This window comes from Rhinolophus ferrumequinum, chromosome 9 (assembly GCF_004115265.2).
Source record: "Rhinolophus ferrumequinum isolate MPI-CBG mRhiFer1 chromosome 9, mRhiFer1_v1.p, whole genome shotgun sequence".
Taxonomy (NCBI): domain Eukaryota; kingdom Metazoa; phylum Chordata; class Mammalia; order Chiroptera; family Rhinolophidae; genus Rhinolophus; species Rhinolophus ferrumequinum.
Genome location: NC_046292.1, coordinates 16,059,337 through 16,084,284, shown reverse-complemented (window position 1 = coordinate 16,084,284; position 24,948 = coordinate 16,059,337). Strand labels below are relative to the sequence as shown.

The 24,948-nt window shown below is 50.0% G+C and overlaps 1 protein-coding gene across 3 annotated transcripts; it reads left to right on the top strand.

Annotated features, from left to right (window-relative positions):
* Positions 1 to 2,393: 2,393 nt before the first annotated feature.
* Positions 2,394 to 23,978, top strand: E2F2 (E2F transcription factor 2). 3 transcript variants are annotated; one of them, XM_033114650.1, is made up of 7 exons: positions 2,394 to 3,032; positions 8,649 to 8,754; positions 10,876 to 11,089; positions 11,892 to 12,050; positions 13,150 to 13,264; positions 15,927 to 16,119; positions 20,584 to 23,978. In XM_033114650.1, exons 1-7 carry the CDS (start codon positions 2,781 to 2,783, stop codon positions 20,847 to 20,849), a joined length of 1,305 nt encoding a protein of 434 aa, XP_032970541.1. In that variant the 5' UTR covers positions 2,394 to 2,780; the 3' UTR covers positions 20,850 to 23,978. The 3 variants fall into 3 exon arrangements, with proteins under 3 accessions (XP_032970541.1, XP_032970540.1, XP_032970539.1); XM_033114649.1 differs by having other exon boundaries at positions 10,876 to 11,095; positions 11,895 to 12,050; XM_033114648.1 differs by having other exon boundaries at positions 10,876 to 11,095.
* The last annotated feature ends 970 nt before the right edge of the window (positions 23,979 to 24,948 follow it).

Genomic DNA, 24,948 nt, shown 5'->3' with positions numbered 1-24,948 from the left:
TGCCCAAGAGCTTGGAGCCCAGTACACAGTAGGTTTTCATAAACACCGGGGGTGCCAAAAAAAAAACGTATATAAGTGGACACTGGTCCATGTTGCTCAAGCAGTAGTTCACTGTAATCAGAAGTGTCTGGATGCTGATGGTAACCACTATGAACACCTCTTGTAATTGCAGAAGTCAAATATGACTTGTACTCATCTTTTGTTATCGGTGTATATTAAGTATTAACAATTTTAATATTTTCCTTTCTTAAAATGTGTATACATTTTTTTGGCACCCTCTGTATTAATGATCATCACCACCACCACTATTTCCATAGTGTCTCTGAAGTCCTGTGAAATAGGCTGAGTGGAAGCATTATTTGAGACGTGGAACAGCAGTTCGTCCAGAGTCACTCAGCTAGGAAGTAGAGAATGGGACTTGAATTGGGGCCTCCTTGCCACTCTTTGCTGGGAAGATGAGCTAATCATATAATCTATATTGATTATACCCAACTGCATTCAAAGCTAGGCCCTAAATGCTGAGGGGCAGTCAGAAAGAGATACCCCCTGATCCCTTGAGGGAGCTTAGAACCCTACTGATAAACAAAGCATAAAACAAAGCCTTATTGGTGACACACTTAGGGGGCCAAAGAGTGCAAGAGGCACTCTGGTAAAGGGGAGGCAGGCGCGGAAGACTTCCTGGAGGAGGTGATGTTTAAACTGGGCTTTGAAGGATCAGTGAAATATGTCAACTGGAGTGAAGAGGTCTGTGTACTGGAGATAAGGCCAGAGATGTAACCACAGCTACCATTTCTTGAGGTTCCTTATGAACCAGGCTCTATGCTGAGAGCTTTACATACATTATCTCATTATATTTCCCCAGAATCCAAGGAGGTGGGTGTTATTAGGAATGAGTTTATAAAACTTGCCTGGGGTCACACGACTAATGAGAGTGATAGGGCCTGGGTTTAAAGCAAAGGCTGCTACAAAATCTGGGTTTTTAATCACTATGCATTATTGCCACCTCAGCCTCACTATCTGAGGATGAGGACCAGGTCTTAAGCTGGGGACTGATTCTGAAAGGCTTTAAATACCAGGCTCAGACATTTAAAAAAAAAATCACACAGTACCAGGTAGGAATCAGCAGACCTGGAATTTAACAGCAATTTCTAGCAGCACTAGCCAAAGTGAGCCTCAGTTCTCTCTAAACTGGAGAGAAAAATGAATGTAAGTGGATTATCAATAACGAAGGTTTTTAAAGAGGGATAAAGGCTCTGTGACAAAAGGATTGTTCAGGAGAAACCTGGAGATATTCAAATATTTACTGAGTGTTGGTCTCTGGGAATACAACTGTGAACCAGACAGAACTCTGCACTCTGGACCCTCACCCACTCCCCTATCCATGCCTACAAGGGGCAGACCACAGCTTGGGAGAGTTGGGGAGGAATCTTTTACTGGAACAAACAAGGACTCAGGAGCTGGCCTGTCCCAGATTGGATTGCCAGTTCCCAAATCAGCACATCTCTCTGTGTGAGCTGAGGCAAGTTACCTAGCTTCTCAGACTCTGCATCTTCTCCACGAAGATCCTCATTCCTCTTCCCGATTGTTGGATTAAATTAAACACATGTAATCATAGCAGGGTGCTGAGCATACTGTAGGCGCTCAATAGATATTAGTTTTCCCCCATGAAGAGGTATAAATGTTAGGTTCTGCCCTTTGCCTTTGTGCCAAGAGAGAGAACAGGTTCAGGGCTTTCATTGAGTTGGGGGCGGGGGCGGGGGGGGGGGATAGAAATGCATATACGCAAGGAGAACTGACTCTGGGTAGTGAACACACAATGTGATATATAGATGATGTATTACAGAATTGTACACTTGAAACCTATGTAACTTTACTCACCATTGTCACCCAATAAACTTTAATTTAAAAAGAAATGCATATAAGCTAGCTAAGCAATCTTGCCAACTAATAAAGGGCCCTGCGGCCTGGATAATGTACTGCTGGATCTGAGTTCCGGTCAGGCGGGGGTACCAAAATGCCCTTCCCCTCTTCCCGCCAGGGAATTCAGGCCCATTCCCCAGCGCGCTCCGCACTGCTCCGCTGCCTCAGGATAGTACGTGAACCCCCATCCCCACCCCTACCCCCACCCCCACCCCCGTCTGTTTCCTGAGCGACAGCAAGTGTGGCGGCCCCTTTAAGCAGCAAAGCTTGTGTTGCAATCGCCGCCTGGGGACAGGTCCTTTCCGGGGGGTGGAGCCTATGCTTGTTGCAGCGACCAACGGAAGGGCGGCATTTTCCGCGGGAGATCCGAATTTCGCGGCACGCAGTTTGGCGCTAAAAAAAAAAAAAAAAAAAAAAAAGAAGAAGGCAGAGAAAAGCTCGGGGATTAAAGAGCGAGGCGAGAGAGAGTGGGTGCAATCGCTCTCTCTTCCCGAGTCAGAGCGCATTGCGTTTCCGTGGAGCCCGCAGGCACCCCAGAGACCCCTCCTCGGAGCAGGCCGGACCCCAGGCGCCGAGGCCTTCAGGGCCGTCGGGCTGTCCCGGGTCTCCGCCAGCCTTGGGGTGGGGCAGCCCCTGGCTGTGCGGCCGCCGCAGCCGCCGGGCGATCTCTAAGCGGGGATCTCCAAGCGCTGCTCGGTTCGGCCGCGGGCCAGGAGGGGAGGGTCCGGCCTTGCCCCGCAGGCGCCCATTGGCGGCTTACCCCGGCCTCCGCTCCATGCCGCCGGCCGTGTGAGCCGCGGCAGGATCCGGAGCCCGCAGGTGCAGGCAGGCGCGCCAGGGGAGGGGGCGCTGGACTTGCCATGCTGCGAGGGCCCCGGGCCCTGGCTCCGGCCGCTGGGCCGCCCCTGAAGGGGCTGCCCGCGATGAGCCCCACAGAGCTGTGGCCGCCCTGCCTCGGCAGCCCCCAGCTCTACCCCGTCACCACTACCTACTACACCCCGCTGTACCCGCAGATTGTGCCTCCCACTGCGGCGCCCGGCACCTGTCTCGACGCCACCCCGCACCGACCGGAGGGCCAAGCTGTGCGATGCGCGCCGGCTGGCCGGCTGCCGGTAATTCTGGGGACCCCCCACCCACCTACCGCTTCCCCCTATGCTTTCCTGGTGTGGGAAAGGAGGGAGGGGCGCCTGGGACCCAGTTTGAGTGAAGCGGGTCAAGTTTGGGGAGGGAGAAGCAAAACTTTCAGCTTTCAGAACAACCCATCACCCCAATATCTGAGTAGAAGAGCCCTTCATTTTCAGACTTGGGATGAAACAACTTCATCCATTGGATTGGGAGTGTGGAGACCTAACCCACTACCCCCACGAAACCGTGTGACCTTGGGGGAAGTCCAGGGAGCCAACTTTACTGTCATCCATTCATTCTTCATTCATTGTTTGGCTCAGAAACCAGGATTGGGCACCTGCTATTGTGCTGGCACAGAGCTAGGCCTGGAGACACTGTGGGCACTTTAAAATGGGGGGTGGTCTCTCAGGTCCAGTCTGACTTTGACAGACTCCAAATTTTCTATCCAGCTAACTCCTTCCCAATTATGGGCCCTGGGTCCTCCCCTGGCCTAGTCTTTCCTCCTGGAAAGCCAGTAGCAGGTGCAAGTTGGGGGCAGCCCCCTGGTGTTCCTGTTCAGATTGACTTCCCTCCTCAAGCCCCCAGGCCTGTTGCCGGGGAGGGCCCAAATTGTGGTGGCACTAGGCACAGGGTGTGTTTTGTGGGAGTGGAATTCCTGGATGGAGCCCAAGAGAATCTAAACCAGAGGGTGGGGGTGCAGTGGGAAAAGCCCTAGGGGCGTGGGGGTGGTGGTTGGAGAGCCTGGTTTCTGGTCTTAACTGCCACTAATTCACTGTGTGTCTTTGGACAAGTGTTGGCCCCGGTCTGGGCTTCAGTTTCTTTTTCTTGAAAATGTGTGTGTGCATGAGGTAGCTGTGGGGCTAACTCATTTCAGATCACTTCCAGCTCCAGGTCCTGGATTATGGAAGCAGGATCCAGGGAGAGGTGATGGGAGTGTTTCAGGTTTCCTTAGTCTTGAGTGGTGACCACCCCCTAGAGGCATCTGGTCAGACTTGTGTCAGTCAACGGGCACAGACCTCCCCCCACTAGCCATTTCTGGATGTAGGCAGAGCACCTACTCCTTGCTACTGGAATCATGCTTCGCCCATGTTCAAGGCTTCAGCTTTCCCAGAGTCTCTTGCTGCAAATTATTTCCAGCTATGGTGTTTCCCCGAAAACAGGACCTAGCCAGACAATCAGCTCTAATGAGTCTTTTGGAGCAAAAATTAATATAAGACCCGGTCTTATTTTACTATAAGACCGGGTCTTATATAATATAATATAACGTAATGTAATATAACATAATATAATATAATAATGGGTCTTGTATTGATTTTTGCTCCAAAAGACGCATTAGAGCTGATTTTCCGGCTAGGTCTTATTTTCGGGGAAACACGGTAGGAGGAAGGAGGCAGAAGAGGTATCTCCCCATTTTACAGGTCAGGCAGCCGAGGATAACTGGGTATCTGTCTTGTGTTCAGCGTCTTCAAGCCTAAAACAGTTTTGAACCCTGTGAAGTAGATGGCATTAGTAGCTCCATGTTGCAGGGAGAAATGGAGGCTCAGAGAGGGAACGTGACCTGTCATACAGGCGGGTGATCATTGGTCTCTTCTCTGTAGCCTTGCCTTTCCCCAGTACTGCCAGACGTAGAAGCGAGGTACCCCCCAGAAAGGGGCCCAGTGACTGGCCGAGTCTCCTCTGGCCAGCTGCTTTCAGGCACCCAGGCAGAGTTTCAGTAACAGCTGTGGTTTTGAACTGCTTCCCTTCCAGAGGAGCCCAAGTGCATCTGTTTGTACCTCCCTCCCTGAGGGGCTCAGTGTTCACAGCAAGAATGGCTCTCTCTTACTGAATGTCACTCGTGTGCCAGGCAGTGCTTGGCACTCTTCACGTTTGTTATCTTGGTCAAGATGCTTGGCATGGGGCATCTTACAGATGAGGAAACTGAGCAGAGACGTGAAGTCACTTGTCGAAGTCACAAGCCAAGAGGTGGGAGAGTCTCCTTGTATCTTGACCACCCTAAAGGCCTACCAGGCCCAGAGCCCCCTCTCCTGTCAGTCTCCAGATGCCTGGTGCTCCCAGCCCCATGGACAGGCCTTGGCCCCCTGCTTACTCATTTACCAGGGTGTGACCTGGAGCAGCTCCAAACCCAACCCTGGGTGTGGCCACTTGCTTTGTGGCCAAGCTGCAAAGTGCAGGGTGAACAGGATTTGTCAGCAAGCTGCTGTTTAAAGGGACCTCAGGCACTGCCCATGGATGGCAACCAAGTTCAATGGCAGAATGAAGGCCAGAGCCCAGGTCGCCTCACCTCTGTCGAGTGTTCTTTCCACCATTCTCTGAAGAAAGCTTGAGAAGCTCGTCTGTTGGTTTCCTACTCTGGCCAGGCACACTGCATCATTGTGTTTCATACCTGCAGGAACCTGTGAGAGGGTGGGATTCTGCACAGTTCTCCTTTCCTTTTAATTTGTATTTTCCAAATTTTCTCTGAGAATCATGAAAGAAAATGAACACTTTAATAAACAATCCTACAAGGCGGGTCGGATGAGGAAATGTAGGCTCAGAGAGGCAAGGCAGTGAATCCTAGGCTACCCAGCAACAGATCGGGGATCTGGAAGCGAGGCTCTCAACACCTTACACTTGCTCATACCCCCATTGTCTCATTTAGGACTTGGGGCTTAGGGGCGGCCTGGCTCCACTCCCTGTGTGACCTTGGGCAAGTCACTTCCCTTCCTCCAAGCCCCGGCTTCCTCATCTTGCTGCCTGCAGTGGGTTTGTCTGGTGGGCTCTGAATCTCCCGCTTCTGGTGCTACCTGAGGAAGGAGCTCTGCCCTTGGCCCCTGGGGTTGGCCGGGTGGCCTTGAATCTTAACCAGGTCCTTAGGAAACGGCCAAAGGGGCTGCCTCAGATGGTCCAGTTTAGAGCTAAACTGGACACCCCCTCTTTTCAGCTTACCTCTGAACTTTCCCCTTGCTAATGTCCCTGACATTTAAGTGACAGCCTTTGGCACTGTCTCACTGAATCCTCAGCAGAGGCTGAGCAGATTATCCCCATTTTACAGGTGAGGCTCAAGAGGTCATCTGACTTGCCTGACTCACCCAGCTAAGAAGCGGGGTAGGGGGGCGAGATAGGCACCCAGGTGGGTCTGCCGCCAAGGCTTTTGCTCAGCCTCTCCTGGGTCCTCATCCTCCTGTCACTTGATCCTTGTCCTCTACCACTTCTGTTTGCATGCTGAGGCCCATCCATGAGCTGATTTTTCTCTGCGCAGTGCCCAAAGATGTCAGAGATGTTCTTGGGTGGGAGAACATTTAGGGACTTGGGTAAGGGTGAGGGAGAGTGAGGGAAGCGGGGGGCTGGTGTGTGTACTACGTAAAGTGATGGGGGCAGATGGGTATAGCCAGGACTTGACTCAAATTCCAGCAAATTCTGGGGCAATGTGTGTGGATGGAGCTGAGGCAGCCTGGTACATGGCTTTGGAATCAGATAGACCTGGGTTCAAAGTCTGGCTCTGCCCTTTGTGTGACGTTGGGCACATGGCTTAACCTCTCTGAGTCTCCGCTTCTTGTCTGCCAAGAGCGATTGCCAGTTCTGATGTTGCAGGACTGATGAGCATGTGACAGGCCCAGCACAGGTCCTCTGTTCAAGGTTCTCCCCTCCTTCTGCCCGCTCTGTAGGTCGTGAGGTTTTCTTGGTGTGTTCTGTGAACTCAGGAGGGGCTGGCTCCTGTCGGGTGGGAGAGATAGATGGGGTCGGGGGGATTCTGGGTTGCCCCACCTCTGCTTCAGAACTCAGCCTGACTTCCCTTATTCTTCCTGCCCTTGGTGTTCCTTTTGAGGAATGAAGGATTCTGGGATCAATAAATAACCTCCGTCAGGATTGATAAAGGCCTCGGGGCTCACCAAGTCTCAGTTACTTCAACCGTAAAATGGGGATTAGTGGTGTTGGGAAGATTTCAGTGAGATGATGAATGTTGGAGGTTGGCCCAGGACATGTGGAAGTTCTCAGTGAATGATTGGGTCTTTCTCTAGAGATAAGATGGGGCTAGAGCAGGTCACCTTCCCTAGAATCTGGGAAGTTACCAGCTGGGAGGTTAGAAAAGGAATATTCCAGAAAGACTTCAAGAGGAACGAGTAAGGAGGTGTTTGGATTATGTCCAAGTCTGGGTAGGTGTGGAAGAGAGAAGCATCATATCCAGGTTCCTCAAACCAAGTAGCAGGGCTCCTCAAATCAGCCCAGGAAGACTTCCTGGAGGAGGTGTGGAGGGCAGTACAGAGGGGAGCCGGCAGCAGGAAGAACTGTCATCATTTCCCACACCTGTCAGCCCAGCTGTGCTCAGCAGCGGTTAGAAGTCTCAGCCCTGTCGAGCATGACCTCACCTCCAAAGGTTAAAATAGGCGTCTCTGTCCGAACCAGGGTAGGGGTGACTGTATGACTGGGGAAAGAGGAGAGGAAGAAAATGGGCTCAGCGACCCCCAGAAGGATGTGTCAAGAAAGAGGCAGAAATTGGATTTTAGGAAAGGGACTCTGCATTTCCTGAACAGCTACTGTGTGCTAAACCATAGGCTGAGCACTTTACAGAAGTTATCTCTTTGAATCTTTACAATGGACCCTTGATGGAGGTATTTTCTGCCCCATTTTATAGAAGAGGAAACTGAGGCTCCTAGCTGTGGAGCATTTCCCCAAGTCACAGTGAGTCTGTGAAGGAGCTGGGAGATGCAAACCCAGGTCTCTGACCCCAGTGACCCAGTGCCCTAGCCCTGTCCCTGCCCAGCCCTAGCCAGGAGAGAGGCCCCATCCGGGCCAGTGCAGCTTCTGGGCCTAATTGGGGCTGGGTGGCAGTGGGGTGGAGAGGAGCAGATGGGTCTGCGGTTTGATTTCCCCAGCAGGTGTTTCCCAAGCTTGGCGGGAACAAGGAGGGGGAGCAGGGGGAAGTCAGCTGCTTGTCCTTAAGACACTGGGGAAGGACTCATTGTCTGCTCCTCTCTGCAAAGAAAGAATGGCAAATGAAGTCTATTCAGGAGGTCCTGAGGCCCTTGAGCTAGAGCCCAAGCATGGGGGTGAGGGATGTTTGCACTGCTTCCCGAAGTTGGCACCTCCCTGGGGTGTGGCACCGATCCAGGAAGTCCCCTGGGCCTGGGCGGATGCCCAGCCCCACCCTGATAAGCGCCAGCTGTGGAGCTGTGATGGGCACCCAGTCTGGCTGGGCCAGCTGCTTCTGGGGGGGGGGTTCTCCCCAGCCTGATGTGGTTTAGGCCCCACCCATTCCTTCCTCCCTGCATCATCCTCTGTGTATGGTGGGGGAGGGAGGGGGCAGATGTGAAAGTGGCCTTGGGGCCTGTGATTAAGGAACCCTGAGCTCTAGGCCAGACTGACTTTGGTAGGGTCTCAAGTGCCTGGGCCTCAGAGGATGGGAATGTCGTGTGTCTCTCAGAAAATAGGACTTCCTTCCCCTGAAAGCTCACCTTTCAGGTCACTGCTATTTCCGTACCAAGTACAGTGATGTTTCACCAGGACTGGTGGTAAACTGAGGCAACAGGTGGCTGCTGGTGGCTTCAGTGCTTTGGCCCCAGATTGGGGAAAGGCTGAAGGAGGAATGCTTCTCAAACTCTGCTTCTCTTCCCCTCTCCAAGGCCAAAAGGAAGCTGGACCTGGAGGGAATCGGGAGGCCTGCAGTCCTGGAATTTCAGACTCCCAAGGGGAAGTGCATTAGAGTGGATGGCCTTCCCAGCCCCCAAAGTAAGCTGTGCTGATGGGACATCTAGGGGCGGGCTCAGGATACCGGGGGTGGGGTGGCAGGGGCAGAGGGCAGCAGCCCTGCCCAAATCATCAGAAGTAATATTTGTAGCACACTTCCCGGTTTATAAAACAGTTTCCTGTGTGTTCTCTCACTGGACCCTGCCAGGTAGGTAGGATTACCCCTTTCACTGATGAGGCACCTTAAGACTCAGAGCTTGAGCGGCTTGCCCAAGGTCACACTGCTAGTTAGTAGAGCCAAGACTGGAACCTAGTCTTGTACTGCTTTTCTCGCACCATACACAGCTCTTGTGATGACCAACGATTTATTTGGGAGCTTACTAGTTTAAAAAAGATTTACATTTTGTTCAATCTGACCTTTTCTAAAAGAGAGAATCCAGCTCAGAGAAGAGCAAGGTCTTTCTCCCATATGCAGACAGCTAAATAAGTGATTCATAGGGAAGTGAAGCTTGGATTAATCCAATCCATGCTACCTCAGAGTTTTTAAGATCCAGAGGCTGCCTAGGTGGTGACTTTCTAAAGCTAAGTTGCAACAAATTTCCACCTCTTCATATTTTCAGTTAATATCCTGGTCTCTGGGCAGGAGTTTCAGCACCTGTGTTAGGGAAGAGGAGGAAAGCTAATTTGGGAGGTGAGAAACCTAATGAAGAAGGTATATGACTGGTGGGAAGCATGACAGTCAGGAATTTGGGGGTCTGGGCAGGGCTGTGCTCTGACCTGACTAGCCACTCCTTTTCTGTGAACATTAGTTGTGTCATCTTTTTTTTTTCTTGTTCAATTTTTATTAGGGAATGTTGGGGAACAGTGTGTTTTTCCAGGAACCTATCAACTCCAAGTCAAGTCGTTGTTTTTAATCTACTTGTGCAGTGCGCAGCTCAGCTCCAAGTCAAGTTGTTGTTTTCAATCTAGTTGCGGAGGGCACAGCTCACTGGCCCATGTGGGAATTGAACCGGTGACCTTGGTGTTATGAGCACTGCTCTCTAACCAACTGAGCCAACCAGCTGCCCAGTTGTGTCATCTTTAAAATGAAGTACAGCTAGATCAGGAATAGCAAAAAAGTTTCCTTTCCAATTGATTGGTAGAGGCTGCCCAAAGCTCTTAATCAAAGAATCCTAAGTGCACTGATCAATTAGTAATATCTGTCATGGATGCAAAAGTTGAAAAAAACAGCCGGTGTGCCAAATACCAGTCATCTGTATGTTAAGCTAGTCTAAAGTCCCCTTCTAGAGGAATCTGAGACTTTCTAAAACTCAGTTTCCTAAACTAGTTTGGCCACTAACTTGCTATATGACTTGCAAGTCATATACTCGATTGCATTCGATTGCAAAAGTCCTCTTGTGGTTTAAGATGCTACAGCTGAGATGTGGTCTTGTGACACCAGCTTCATTAAGAAAGGGACCTTTTTCATGAATCTGCCCCATTTGATATTATAGGATAGACTCCTTTCAGATAACCATTAGGCTACACATGAAAAGAAAAGGCAAGTCTATAAAAATGTTCTCAAAGCCAAGGTCATCATTCCCTCCCTACCCTAATTCCAAATTCCTGCAATAACTGGCAGGATAGGGTAATGGTTAAGAAGGAAGACTCTGGAGCCAGACTGTCTGGATTTAAATCCCCGCTTTGCCACTTTCTAGCTGAGTGAGCTGAGCAAGTTACTTAATCTGTCTGTGCCTCAGTATTATCCTCTATAAAATGGAGATGGTTATACCCCAAACTTACAGTGTGTTGTAAGGATTAAACTTGTTTTATATGGGAAAGTGTTTAAAACAATGACCTACACACAGGAGGCATTTATTATTATTGGTGGTGATGGTGGTGGCCCTAAGCTGTGGCGGCAAGTTCTTCTGACCCAGGAGTTAGGACACTTGGTTTCCAGCCCTGACACTGCCCTTTGACTGAGACCTTAAGCACATCACTTTCCCTTTTTAGGTATCAGGTTCCCTGTTTGGACAATGGTGATGAATGACCCCCCTGCCTCACAGTGCTTTAACTGGAAAGTGGGTGCTTATGTGAAGGGTGGTACTTAATGGGTCCAGGTCAATGGAGGAGGTTCACTGGCTGACCCTTTCTGAGCGGTGACTGGGCCCCTTTCCTCCTCAGCTCCTAAGTCCCCTGGGGAGAAGTCTCGGTATGACACGTCGCTGGGGCTGCTCACCAAGAAGTTCATTTACCTGCTGAGAGAGTCCAAGGATGGGGTCCTGGACCTGAACTGGGCTGCTGAGGTACTGGATGTGCAGAAGCGGCGCATCTATGACATCACCAACGTGCTGGAGGGCATCCAGCTCATCCGCAAGAAGGCCAAGAACAACATCCAGTGGGTGTGAGTGCCTGGGCTGGGGCTGCTGGCACCAATGGGTACACATGCAGGGGGCACAGCCAGGGGCAATACCCAGTGGGTGTGCATGTCAGGGGTGGGGCTGAGAGCAACATCCAATGGCCACAAGTGCTGGGGGTGGACCCAGAGCAACATCCAATAGGCTTACATGCTGGGGGCGGAGCCAATGTATTTAAGAGCAGGTTGGAAGAGCAGGTGTATATGCTGGAGTAATAGTAGGAAAGCTTGGCGGAGGAGGAAAGGGTGGAGAATGATTTCTAGGCTGTGTAAAGGCCTGAGAGGACTCCATACTTTTGAGTCAGGGATCCCAAGATTCCCCTCTTCTAGCTGGGCGGTAATAACCCAGAGTCCTTCCAGTTCGGATATGAGTACTCCAGGCTCCTCTCCTCACTTCTACAAGGTCTTAAATAGCAGCCCTGCAGCCCCTGGCATGAACTCTAAGAGAACCCAGGCAGGGGCGTCAGGACTGAGGTCATTCCAGCTTCCTGCTGTTTGGGGGATGGTAGGGCATAGGGTGTACAGAGTTGAAAGCCCCCAAAAGTGGAGTTACTCCCTGGTTTCTTTCACCTAGCTCAACCCCCAAACCTCAAGTTTCAATCCCTGGCAGCTCCCTAGGAGCTGGACAGGACCGCTGATTTGCACAGCCCAGGAGCACCATCGTAGAACATGTGAATGGCCTCCTCCGGGGTTTGCACCATGAGTGCAGCTCTGCACAGCAGCCCTGGGGGTGGGGTTCCTGAGTGTGGGCTGAGACTGACACTGGGGGATGTTCTGTTCCCAGAAGCAAGGGAATGTTTGAAGATCCCACCCGGCCTGGGAAGCAGCAGCAGCTGGGGCAGGAGCTGAAGGAGCTGATGAGCAAGGAGCAGGCCTTGGACCAGCTCATCGAGAGCTGCTCTCTGAACTTCCAGCACCTGACTGAGGAAAAGGCCAACAAGAGATATCCTCTTCAATTGGGAGAAGGGGTCGGGGACCTGGGGCCCGTTACGTACTCATATCCATTCAGAGTTGATGTCATACGGCCCAGGAGGGACTAACTCAGCTTTAGGTTCTGGCATATCTGTTCTTTCCTTTCTCAGTGGCTTTTCCTCTCGACTCTATTGAGGTTAACTTTCTCATAAAAGCAAGACAAGTACATTTCTTTAAATCTGGAAAGTGGAGAAAAGAAAGAAATAGCTGCCACCTTAGTAGCCATTGTTCTTTAACTGTACACAGGGTATGTGTTATTTAAATCTAGTGCGTGACTGCTGTACATAACATTTTATATCCTGCTTTTCTGCACGTAGTATATCACATAGACGTTTTTTGTTGTTACAAATCCTTCCTAACTATTTGGTGGATCTACATGAAATTGTTGATATTGGACCATTTTTTAAAAATCTATAAAAACAGCATCTCATAGGGTTTAACCTCATATTTAAAATGGTTTGAGAATTTCCTACCCAGACTGCACTCTTGTTTGTTGATAGGCCTACAACAGACATTTAGATTGATTCTAGGTTTCTGCTTTTATAAAACAACAAAACGATGAATGCCTTTGTGTATAGAACATTTCCCTATTTTTTGACTTATTTCCCTCAGTCAGATTCCTAGGATTGAAATGATGAGGTCACAGAGCATGGACTTTGCTAAGGCTTTTCATACATTTTTCCAAAATGATTTCACAATCGAACGGGTTTTTGGATATGATCTTGTATTTTCTTCAAGGATCCTAGGCATTGTGAGAAATTTAAAGAAATAAGACATGCCTCCCTGCTTTCTCAGAACTAATCATCTAGTTCGAGAGATGAAGTCTTTATATAAAAAAACTGACAAAAGCATCATTTAAAAATATAATTTATACCCCCATTTGCTTTCTAAAGGGACCCAAGGTAGCTAATGATATTAAAAGAACGGGTTACAGATTTTGGTTATTTCTAAGCTATATAGAGAGTGAGAAAGAGATGTTCGGGGGTTAGGAGAGGTGGGTTGGAGTTCTGCCTGGCGGGCCGGGGGTGTGAATTTTGACCAGTCACTTCTCTTGACTTTCCTGCCCCTACACTGGCCTATGTGACTTACCAGGACCTCCGTGCTGTCAGCAACTTTAAGGAGCAGACGGTGATTGCTGTCAAAGCCCCTCCACAGACGAGACTGGAAGTGCTCGGCATGAGCGAGGTGAGAGGGGAAGCATTTGGTAGGGAGCAAGGTTGGAGGGTCCTGGGCAGCCCTGTGGGCTCTGTCCCTGGCACTGCACAGCCCCAAGCTTCCCCGGTCCATGCTGATGCCCACAGTAAGATCAGTGGTCTCTGAGCTCGCGTAGAAATGGCAGAAGCGGGGTGGCCAGTTAGCTCATTTGGTTAGAGCGCCCTGCTCTTAACAACAAGGTTGCAGGTTCAATTCCCCACATGGGCCACTGTGAGCTGCGCCCTCCACAACTAGACTGAAACAACTACTTGACTTGGAGCTGATGGGCCCTGGAAAAACACACTTAAATAAACAAAAGTTTAAAAAAAAAAAATGGCAGAAGCTGCAATGGGCAACAGGTTCTGGCCTGAGAAAACCTCTATTCCTGGTTTCTTTCTGTGTCCTGTCAGTCCCTGTATTCTTGCACACGGACACACGTGTGTCCACACACAGCGGTGTTAGTACTCACAATAATCCTTTCATGCTAAGCATCCTCTCCCAGGTTAGAGACCCAAATTCTTAACACTCCCTACGAGACCTTCCATGCTCTGACCTCACCAACCTCCTCTGGCATGCTGTCCCTGTTCACTGTCTTTGCTCCAGCCACACCGACCTGCCTGTAGTTTCCCCACTACACTAAACTTGTCCACAGTATTGGACCTTCACACATGCTGTTCCTTCCAGCTGAAATGCTCTTCCATCTCTGTGCTTGGTTTACTGCGATTCATCCTACAGGTCTCAACTTGAACATCACCTCCTCCAGGAAGCCTTTCCTGATCACCCTCAGACTTGATAACCACCTGAGCTTTTCCACCATACATGATTATGTTCTGCCTCATCTATTAGAGTGTAAACTCCACAAAAGCATGTTCCACTCATGTGGTACTCCCAGCCCAGGACCTCATGAGGGCTCAAGAAATAATTTGTTTAATGAAAGAATATTAAGATTAATAAGGCCCTGCCCCCGGCTTGGAGGAGCTCAGAACCTAGTGGGGGAGAGACCCAAGCAAATGGCGATGCTGTGATTTATAGGCTGAAGATGTACTTTGAGGGCCTGGAAAAAGGAGAGTTGGAGGAAGAGCCCATAAGTGACAGTTAATCTGGGTCCTAAAGAATGAATAGAATTTTTTAAAAATTAAGTCTTTTATTTTATTTGTTATTATACTATTTATTATTTAAATATAGTTGGTATAATACATATATATACACATCTATATACATATATATATATATATGTATATATTTAATAATAGTTCCCGCATCTCAGGGCTCTTGTAAGGTGGGGTTTTTTTTGTAATTTTTTTATCGGGGAATGTTGGGGAACAGTGTGTTTTTCCAGGGCCCATCAGCTCCAAGTCGTTGTCCTTCAATCTAGTTGTGGAGGGCGCAGCTCAGCTCCAAGTCCCGTCGCTGTTTTCAATCTTTAGTTGCAGGGGACACAACCCATCATCCCATGCGGGAAGTGAACTGGCAACCTTGTTGTTAAGAGCTCGTGCTCTAACCAACTGAGCCATCCGGCTGCCCTCCAGCAGCTCAGCAGCAGCTCCTTGTTTTCAATCTAGTTGTGCAGTCGTTGTTTTCAATCTAGTTATGGAGGGCACAGCTCACTGGCCCATGTGGGAATTGAACCGGAGACCTTGGTGTTATGAGCTCTGTGCTCTGAACAACTGAGCCAAGCGGCCCACCCTACAATATTGTATTAGTTTCAGGTGTGTAATATAATGATTCCACAACTATATACCTTACACTGTAGTCACCACACTAAGTGTAGAGATCATCTGTCACCGTGTAAACTTTTCTCAATATTATTGAATAGGATTTTTGCCAGGTGAAGTAGGGGTAGGTGGAGGTGCTGTATGACAAGACCAGAGACCTGAGTGCGGGCAGGAAAGGCATGTGTGTAGTCAGTCATGCCTTCAGCTGGGGGTATGTGGTAGAGAAGAGGCAGGGTGGGGAGGCCAAGTCTCAGGACATTCGGTTGTAAGTAACAGAAAGACAAATCCAGTGGCTTAAGTGAGGGGGAAGGGGGAGAACTCAGCGACAGGTCCAGGGGGAAGGTTTGGAGACTGCAGGCAAGGCTGGCCACAGCAGCTCACGTTATGGCCTTAAGTCTGCCTCACACTCCATCTGTCACTGTGCCATTCTCCGTGCTGACTCTCTTCCCAGGTGGGTGCTCCCCTTGTGGTAGCAAAGATAGCTTTCCTGATACCAGCTCAGCCACCCCAAAGCGAAGGGAGCTTCCATTTCCTGGGCTTGGGCCTGATGCTGATTGGACTGACCTGAGTCGTGTGCCACCCTAAACCAGTCATCGTCACTCTGCCTTTCTCATCCAGCATCCCAAGCTCACCCATTGGAGTTGGGGAAGGGTGCGGCCCCTCCCTACTCCAACTACATGACCTGACAGTGGGGGGAGGAGTGATTTCCCAAAGGAAAATCCAGGCATTCTCCCTAAAGGAAGGGGCTTGAGGGCCAGACAGGCAGAAGCAGCAGATGTCCACCAATGGCTGGATGAGGCAGGCCTCAGCATCCAGCTCAGGAGTTAAGCTTGCTTGCTTTCATTGATGGTGGGAGCCACCTGTGTCCATCCATACACACTGACCTGTGAGTATGTGTCCAGCTGTCCAGAGCCATGATCTAGTTTCTCTACCTCCAGGAGAACCTGAAGTTACATCTGAAGAGCACGCAAGGGCCCATTGAAGTTTACCTGTGCCCGGAGGAGGTGCAAGAACCAGACAGCCCTGCCAAGGAACCCCTCCCCTCCACCTCCACTCTCAGCCCCAGCCCTGACTCCACCTGGCCCAGCAGCAGCACCAACCCTGGAATTCTGGAACCCATGGTACCCCCAGGTAAGGTCCCCTATCCAGAGGACAGGAGGTGGGGAGAACAACCAGCCTTAGTTTCCTCTTCCATGTCAACATTTGTTTTGGGTATTGACCTACCCAGCAGCAGGGGGTATAGTTCTCCCCCACGTGTGTGCATTGTACTCTACACCCTATAAATCACATGCGTATTCTTTGTCTCACTGGCAGGCTAAGCTCTCTTTGCCTCAATTTCCTCATCTGTAAGTTGGGCATAATAATTAATAGTATCTACTGCATAGGTTGTTGTGAGAATTAAATGAGTTAATATACGTAAAGCCTTAGAACTGTGCCTGGCAATAACTCTTAGCTATTATTGTCATTATTACTGCCACTATCAGTAGTACTGCAGCTTCTATGGCAATGACTAACAGCAAAGCTCCTGGCACTCAATAAGCCCACATTAAATGGAAACTATAGGTTTTTTGAGGAAGGCTTAACACTTTCTTGGGAGATAATAACTAAGGCTTTTTGAACCACGACTGTACCCGGTACATCCATTTTCACATTACTCCTCACAGCAATTCTTGAGGTAGGTTTTATTATTCCCAATTTAGAGATTAATAAACTGAGGCAGAGAGGTGATGTGACTTGCCCAAGGTCTCCCAGCTGGGAGGCAACAGAGCTGTGTCTTGAACCTTGGTTTCCATATTCCTAGCCTAGAGTTGTCTTCATGAGGCAGAACACAGGTTGGATTCCATTTCTTTAACTCAAGGGTTGACAAACTATTGCCTGCAGACCAAATGTGGCCTGCTTTTATATGGTTCATGAAATAAGAATGGTTTTCATATTTTTAAAGAGTTGTAGGAGGAAAAAGAAAAGAAAAGAGACTGTGTGACCGTAAGTGTCCTCCAAAACCTAAAATACAAAAGCTTGCTGACCCCTGATCCAACTCAACCCTTCGTTTTACATATGAATAAAACTGAAGCCCAGAGAGGGCAGTGACTTCCCTGAGGTCACACAGCAAGTTAGTGGTAGAGCTTGGCCAAGATCCCAGACTCGCAACTCTTCTCTAGGGATCTCTCCTCTGTCCTGGCGTGGTCTGGGGACCAGGGCTTCTCCCTACACCAGCCATCTGTCTCTCTGGGCACCTCCCAGTGCCTATCTCCCACTCCAGACCTGTGCCCCACCCTGTTCTCCCTCCTCCTGCTGCATCTGCCTTCTCATTCTACTGTCAACATATGCACAGCTCTCCAAAATTAGAACCACTTTCACTTTAGTTGTCCTTTGAGACCTTGGGCGGAGGTGGGGATCCTATAATGTAAGCAAGGGCGAGGTTTTCACCTCACTTGTACAGATTAAGAGTCTGAGGCCTGAAAGGAATAGAGGCTTCCAGAACAGTTGGTGGTGGGGCCAGCCCAGAAGCCAGCTCTGTGCCAAGGTTCGTGCCATGGTTGCCCCTCACCACTTTTGCCACGTGGCCTGTTAGTGTTGTCTCTGTTGAAGAGAGCAGGAGGAAGCTTTCCAGAAGGTGTGCACTCACGCACATGCACGCTCTCCATGCTCTGGCCTAAAACAGCATCATTTTGAGGTCTGAGGGCCAGGGGCCATGCCCAAAGAAGAGACCACTATAGTCTTGGGACCTAGGTTCTAGCTTAGCTCTGGCATCACCAGGGGAATTGCTAACCCTTTGGGGCCTCAGTTTTCCTTATCTGTAATGGGAGGGGTTCGAACAATATTTGACTCTAACATCCCTCCAGGTGCTGACATTCTGAGGTAAGCCTAAATGTAGCTGATGGCACAGGAGTTGAAATTGGGAGATGTGGGCGTGAGTCTGCACCTCACCTACTTGGTGACAGTGGGCGAGTTGCTTTCACCCCTCTGGGCCTCTGTTCCCACATCTCTAAAATGGGGACACTTCAAACTCCCTCATGATTCCTGAGTGGGTTACAGGAGATTATACAGCGTGAATGTGATTTTTTTAAAAAGCTTATGTGAACTGAGCACCTCCTTGGAGTATATGTGGCTTTGGAGATATGGAAGTGAACACGAACCACTTAGACTACAGTGGAGGCACAGATATTACCATTAGCAATTAGCAGGTATCTTCTGGATGTGATAAACGCCAAGAGAGAGCAAGGTCCGTCCTGCAGCAGAGGCTTTCATGTGTGCTATCCCACTTACTATTTCCAGCCACTCAGGTAGATCTTTATTTTTCCTTTTGAGAAAACGGAGGCACCAGGTCCTACAGCTGGTGAGGTGGGGTTGGTATCTGAGCCCATGTCCTCACTCCCAAGCCAGGCCTCTTATTACACTACCTGCGGGCCTCTTCAATGTGCTAAAAAATCATTCAGGTTGTTTGGTTTTTTAAAAAGTTTTATTGGGGAATATTGGGGAACAGTGTGTTTCTCCAGGGCCCATCAGCTCCAAGTCGTTGTCCTTCAATCTAGTTGTGGCGGGCGCAGCTCAGCTCCAAGTCCAGTCGCCGTTTTCAATCTTTAGTTGCAGGGGGCACAGCCCACCACCGGCAACCTTATTGTTGAGAGCTCACGCTCTAACCAGCTGAGCCATCTGACCGTCCTTCCAGCAGCTCGTTGTCTTCAATCTAGTTGTGGAGGGCGCAGCTCACTCGCCCATGTGGGAATCAAACCAGCAACCCTGTTGTTCAGAGCTCTAGCTCTAACCAACAGCCATCTGACCAGCCCTCAGGTTTTTTTTTTGGTTTGTTTTTTTTCATTCAAATACATTGAATTGCCTTTTTTGAGCCTCAGTTTCCCCATCTGTAAATAGGGGTGACAACATTGCCGCTTGAGTGTCAGAGGCGGTGAAACATACCTCTCCTTGAGAGCAGAGTTAGGCCTGGTAAGCCCTTGGGAAATGGGAGCCATGATTATTGACAAGGGCAGCATGCAGATCCCATGCGGGGTTTCTGCAGACGAGCTGTTCTTTACCTGTATTTACCATATAATCCTCTCAACAACCGTGTGAGGGCGGTATAATCATGCCCATTGTAGAGGTGAGGAAACGGAGGCTCATGAGCATTAAGTTGCTTGTCCGCAGTTACACAGCTAGTACGAGGTTGATCAGGCAGTCTGGCATACCATCGCAGTTGCATTTTCAAGGTGATGCTTGGTTAGGCTCTAAGGAATGACTCAAACAGTGAGACTCTGGTGTCAGGATATATTTGGTAGGGGATTTTTGGTGCCCTATTCCACGTCCCTGTGTAGAAAATCACCTTTTCACTTCTACATGGAGATGAACTTTCTGTGCTGAAGAATAGCTGATGGCCAGTGTTGCTAGAGAGGGTGAGTGTGAGCTGTGGGAGGAGGATGAGAGAGGGAGTAGCAAGGTAGGTGGGGGCCAAATCATGCAGGGCCTTCTCAGCCCGGGTCGGAACTTGGATTTTATCCTAAGCCCTTTTCCTGTCAGATGTCAGAGCACAGATGGCAAGGGGCAAGAGTTGAAACAAGGTGACTGGTCAGGAGGCTTCTGCAGTGGTCTAGGTGGGAGAGGAGGAGGGTAGGACCCGGACCACAGCAGTGGAACTGAAGAGAAAAGGGCAGCTTAGAGAGTTCATTTGGATGTGGAGATGACTGAACTTGCTGCTGGATTGCCTGCAGGGGAAATGGCAGGATTGCAGGTGACGCGTGGGCCTTTTGGCCGAGGCAGTTGAGTGGGTGGCGGTTCATTCGTTGTGGTGGGGGAAGGCGAGGGGACATAGGTTTAGGGAAAGACCAGAAGTTTGGTTTTGACATGCTCAGTGCTAAAGTAGCTTAGACATCCAAGTAGAGATGTTGCAGGAGCCCACAGCGGGGGCCAGGGACATGTCAGAGTGTCCTCTTGGGAGCAGTAGGTCTAGAGAGGGATTTAAAGCCATGGGGCCAGCTGAGAGCACCTGGGGAGGAGTGCGACCAGAGGAGAGAAAAATCTGAGGGTGGAGGCCCAGGGCCTTCAGGGTTAGAAATTGGCATTGGTTCAGTGACATGGTGGGGACAGACCCCAGGGTGGAGTGGTTGAAAAGTGAATAATGGCAGGGAAGTAGAGAGGCAACTCTTGAGAAATTTTACTATGAAAGGGAGAGGTAAAATGGGCTGGTAATCAGAGTCATGAGGTGAGGGACAGGAGTTATTAGAGTTTGTGTGTGGATGGGAATGGTCTAGTAGAATGAGGGGAATTGATGATGCAATAAAAAGAAAGTGATTTCAGGGGCAAAATCCTCAGCGGTGAAAGGGGGTAGGGTTGAGTGGAGAAGTGGAGAGTGAGTTTTGAGAGCAGGAGACCCCATCCACTGTCAGAGGAGAGGGGAGAGAGTGGGAGAATGAGGGTGGTGCTAGAGCTGGTGCCAGGAGAGGGAGGGTGTTCCTGTCCCATTAGGTATGGAACAGGGTGGGAGAGAGAAGAGAAGGGTGCCCAGTCATCCAGAGACCTGCAAGGCTGTTTTGGTTCTCGGAGGTCTGACCAGAGGCTTTTGGGCACCAGGGCCAGGCATAACCCTTGTTTATTTGTCTCCAGCGCCAGCGCTGACTTCCCAGCAGGTCCTGTCACCACCGCCATCCCTTGTTCCTCTGGAGGCTACTGACAGCATGCCGGAGCTGCCATACCCACTTCTGCAGCAGACTGAAGACCAGTTCTTGTCCCCAGTCCTACCAGGCAGCTCCCCTCTGATCAGCTTCTCTCCGCCCCTGGACCAGGATGACTACCTGTGGGGCCTGGATGGGGGTGAGGGCATCAGTGATCTCTTTGACTCCTATGACCTTGGGGACCTGCTGATTGAGTGACCTTGCCTACCCCCAGCAGCCCTCTCCCTGTCCCTGCCTCCTTACAGACAGACTGACAGGTCCTCTGTCTGCACAGGGACATTGCACACAACCTGCTGCCCTCAGGGTATTGGGGGGCTTCCTCTCCTTTCCTATCCAACTGCCAGCTGAAGCTGTCTAGGGGGTTCGTGGAGGATGCAGGTGAGGAACTTATCAGGGTTTGGTCCTGTCTTTCCTCATGAAAGCTGGGCCCGGGAAAGCCCATTCAGGCTTTTGACCTCTGACCTCTCATGCGAAGGGCCTCAGGCGAGATGACCAGGTTCAGGGACAGGCCTTGCCACTGCCTTTTGAGGGATAATTAGGACCCTCAATTTATCGAGAAGCACTTAATATCTTTGTATTTATTTCAGCTTGAGTTTTGTTTGTGTTGTCGTCCCTGAGTTTTAGCAGGGAGATTGTTCTAGTTTCTAGTAAGACTTCTCAGACAGGCCGAGCACTGTCTGCTGTCCAAGGGCAGCCATGGGGCTTCAGGGACTCAGGCCAACTCCTTGATTTCCCCACAGTGGTGGGGGCTGGGTCTCTGAGGGGTTGTCTAGTCTTCTGGAACACTTATCGCACTTAGGCCTCCTAATTCTAGTAAGTGGCAGGTGAGGCACCAGCCTTGGATTCCTGGTCTCCTCTGTCCCAGAGATGGTTCCAGGGAGCCATCCCAGTGCAGGTGGAACTGAGGCTCCTGAGGCAGCCAGGTACGGAGACCCCTTCCCTATGGAATTCCTTATTTCCCTACCGTAGAATGTAAAAAATGATCCTCCAGGGAAGAGCTCCTGAGGAAACACATGTGGAAGAGGCTACAATGGCTGCTGCAGGCACCTTTCCTCTGTGTTTGCCTCTTGCTGGGACAAGCTGATTTACACTGAGGACCTGGGAGGCAGAGGCAGGTAGCTGCGCCATAGAGAAAGATGAGATTAAGACAACTGCTGGAACGCGCCCCCTCTGGTAACTGCCGGCATCAGTCTCCCCTGGAGAATATATATATATATTTTTTGCCTCCTTTATAGAAAGGGGTGATTCTTTAAGGACTTCCCCTTCCCTCCCAGTTCTCATACAGACCCCCAGGGACAGAGGTGACAACGGCTTGCTGGCATGTTGCCTCCTTTTGTCACAGGAATGCTGAAGGGGTGACAGAGGGGACTTTATTGCAGACCAGACTTTGGCAGCTAATGGGGAGATGAGCTCATGGTACCTCTTTAGGCTTGGGGTCCTGAGAAGTTCTTCTGGCCTCATCCCACCCCCCAGAGACTTGACTATCCCATATTGTCCTTGTAGCCCAGTTGGGTGTGGGGGGTCAGCTTTCCCCCATCTAACCTGGGATGAGGGAGCTCTGGGCTGAACCAAGGTTGTGCCTTCTGGAGAGGGGCAGCCATGGGTGGCGGTCTGAGAAGCCCACCACCTGCCCTCAGGGAGCTGGGTTCAGGGGCTCAGTTAGACAGCACTTTTTTTTTTTTTTTTAAGTTTGTAGCATTAAGTTGGTTTAAAATATGAATTTGGCCTTGTGCGATTGCTCTTGAGCTGACCTATTGGCATCTGAAGTTTGGGAGGTGGGCTTCTTTAAGGGTGGGGTTCTGATGTCAGTTAAGTCCAGCTGGGGTCAGTTGTGCCTTGTCATTTGCTCAACTTCCTGGGCCTCCGAGTTAGTGCCCTCTCAGGAATGGTCAGCAGGTCACAGGTGCCCAGCTCTGTAAACAGGGCTAATTTCGTATGATTTACAGAAATGCCTTTGGTCTCCCCTCCTCAGCAGTTCCACGGGGCTCTCACCAAAAGCCTGTTTTGAAGCGCAATGGGCCCAGGACCAAGGGATCAACTTGGCCCTTGGGTGGGGGAAGGAGGTGCTGCGTGGAACCTGGTTTGGGGCATGTAAGGCTAGAAATGGCTTTGCTGTTCTGAGGTCTCTGTGGGGCTGCCATTTAGCCATTCACTATCTCTGAGGACAGAGATATTGAACTTCCAGGCCTTGGGCTCTGTCTAGAGCTTTCTCCTAAAATTAAATCAGAGAAAAGAGAAGAGGCCTGCAGGACCCATTGGGAATGAGTTTAATGGTGAAATCTGGCCAGAATTCAAACTCATTCTCCAAATGCCCAGCCTTAAGGTTGGACGGAGGGGCTACCCTTGGGCCCATAGCCTGTATTCTGCGCACGTGTGCCTGCCCACTTCTGTTCACTCCACACTCTGCCTGGCCCAGGCAAAGCCTCAGGCTCGGGGTGGAAAACAAGTTTGAGCCTCTTTCTTACCAGTGACACTTGAAACCTCCCAAGTTCCATCAAGTGCTTTGAGATTGCATTTTGAGGGGTATTTCCTTTAGAGGCCACGTAAACTTTAAATGTAGGGCAGAAGAAAAACCAGTGTACATTATTTCTGCTAGGAAATTCCCCAGCCCCACCAGCAGCCCCAAATTACCTGTGTCCCCAGGGGTAGCAAGGGCTCAGGGGCTCCAGGGAATCCAGTGGCATTAAATTGTTGAATAGTGTTGGAGATTCTAAGAGATTGCTTAAAACCAGGGGCATACTGGTCTGTCCCTTCTGTTGAAAGTGTCAGCTAGACCAGAGTGGTGTCTCTTCTCCCCTGCAATGCTAGTCTGACTAGCATGGCTGCAGAGAAGAAGGGGGTAATTGTGAAGCTTGTAAAACTGGCTCTAGGATGGTTTGGGCTTTATTTTCAGTCCCTACGTGTTTTCAGAATCAGTGCTGCACAATGTTTAGTGTTTTTAGTGAAAGAGTTTGGATGTCCGCCATCCGAGCAGTGTGTGGCTTAATGCATTTGGAGTGAAAGCCTTTTGGGGTTGTTCATAAGCAGGCTTCTGGTTTTTGTCATTGTGTCCCGAGGTCCCCACCTCATCCCGGGACTCCGTTCTCCCATGAGAACCCTCAGTGACCAGAAACCCTGCCAGCCTGCTGGCTCCTGGGTGGATGAAGAAGCCCTGTGTAGCCCATGTGTCTTGAAGGTGAGAGAGCCTGAGGGAATTTGGTCCTGGTGCTGGGACTCCGTACAGGTCACTTACCTCGGCCTGGTTTCGCCCTCGGTCCTACCTTGATGAACGCCATGTAAACCCCCTTGTACTATGACAACTGGGCATTAAACAACTTGTCTGTTGTGGTTTCTGAGTGTCATTACGAAGTATGGGTCTGGTCCTCCCAGATCGAGCATGGAGACTCCTGACCAACTTGTTAATTTCTCCCCAGAAACAGCGTCTCTTTCCCACATTGGCCTATTACCATGCTTGAATTCTCACCATTAAAACACCAAAAAATTGGCAGCACACAGATCTGAAATGTGAGCACCTGCCCTGCTCTGCCTCCATCACCTCTCACCTGGGCTATTTCAATAGCTTCCTTAATATTCTTGCTGCTACCCACTCCTCTCCATCCCATCCTCTATCAGTGGTTCTTAAAGTGTGGTCTTCAACATTACCTGGGAGTTCTGAGAAATGCGTATTCTCAGGCTCGATCCCAGACCTTCTGAAGAAGAAACTCGGGATGGGACCCAGAATCTGTCTTAATAAGCCCTTCAGATGCTTCTAATGCAGCTGACGTTTGGGAACCCTTGCCCTCCACTACCCCAGAGAGATCCTTCTAAAATGCAGTTCTAATTATGTTGCTCCCCTACTCAATGGATGGTTCCTCTCTGCCCTTAGGATGAAGTTTCCCCCTTCGCTTGGCAGGAAAGTCCATTTACAACCTGACAACTGGCTTACCCTCCCTTCTTAGCCTCACTGGCCACTCCTTCGCACCACCCAGGGCCACATGGGACTTTTTATCAGTTTTCTGATGGAAATGAATAATAGTCCCCCTCCTAAGGATGCTTACAAGACACAAACACATAAAAATATAATTACAAATGATGTGACAGTTGCAGTAATATACATTTTAGGAGTTAGGGGGTAGTGGTCATTAGGGAAGACTTCCTGGAGGAGGTGATGTCTTAAAGGATAAACAGGAGTAGCCTGGACTTAGGGCATATGGGGGCCAGAAGTCCTCCCAAGTAGAGTCGTCAGTACCTTCTGGTCTGTGATCCAACACAAGGGTAGGTATCATGAGCACTGCTTTCTGCCCCAACTCTGCCAATT

Excerpts from the sequence above, each read along its gene's own strand:
- E2F2 (XM_033114648.1), top strand. The coding sequence starts at position 2,781 with ATGCTGCGAGGGCCCCGGGCCCTGGCTCCGGCCGCTGGGCCGCCCCTG. Across the intron at positions 3,033-8,648 it reads CGCCGGCTGGCCGGCTGCCG|GCCAAAAGGAAGCTGGACCT; the intron begins GTAATTCTGGGG and ends CCCCTCTCCAAG. Across the intron at positions 8,755-10,875 it reads TGGCCTTCCCAGCCCCCAAA|CTCCTAAGTCCCCTGGGGAG; the intron begins GTAAGCTGTGCT and ends TTTCCTCCTCAG.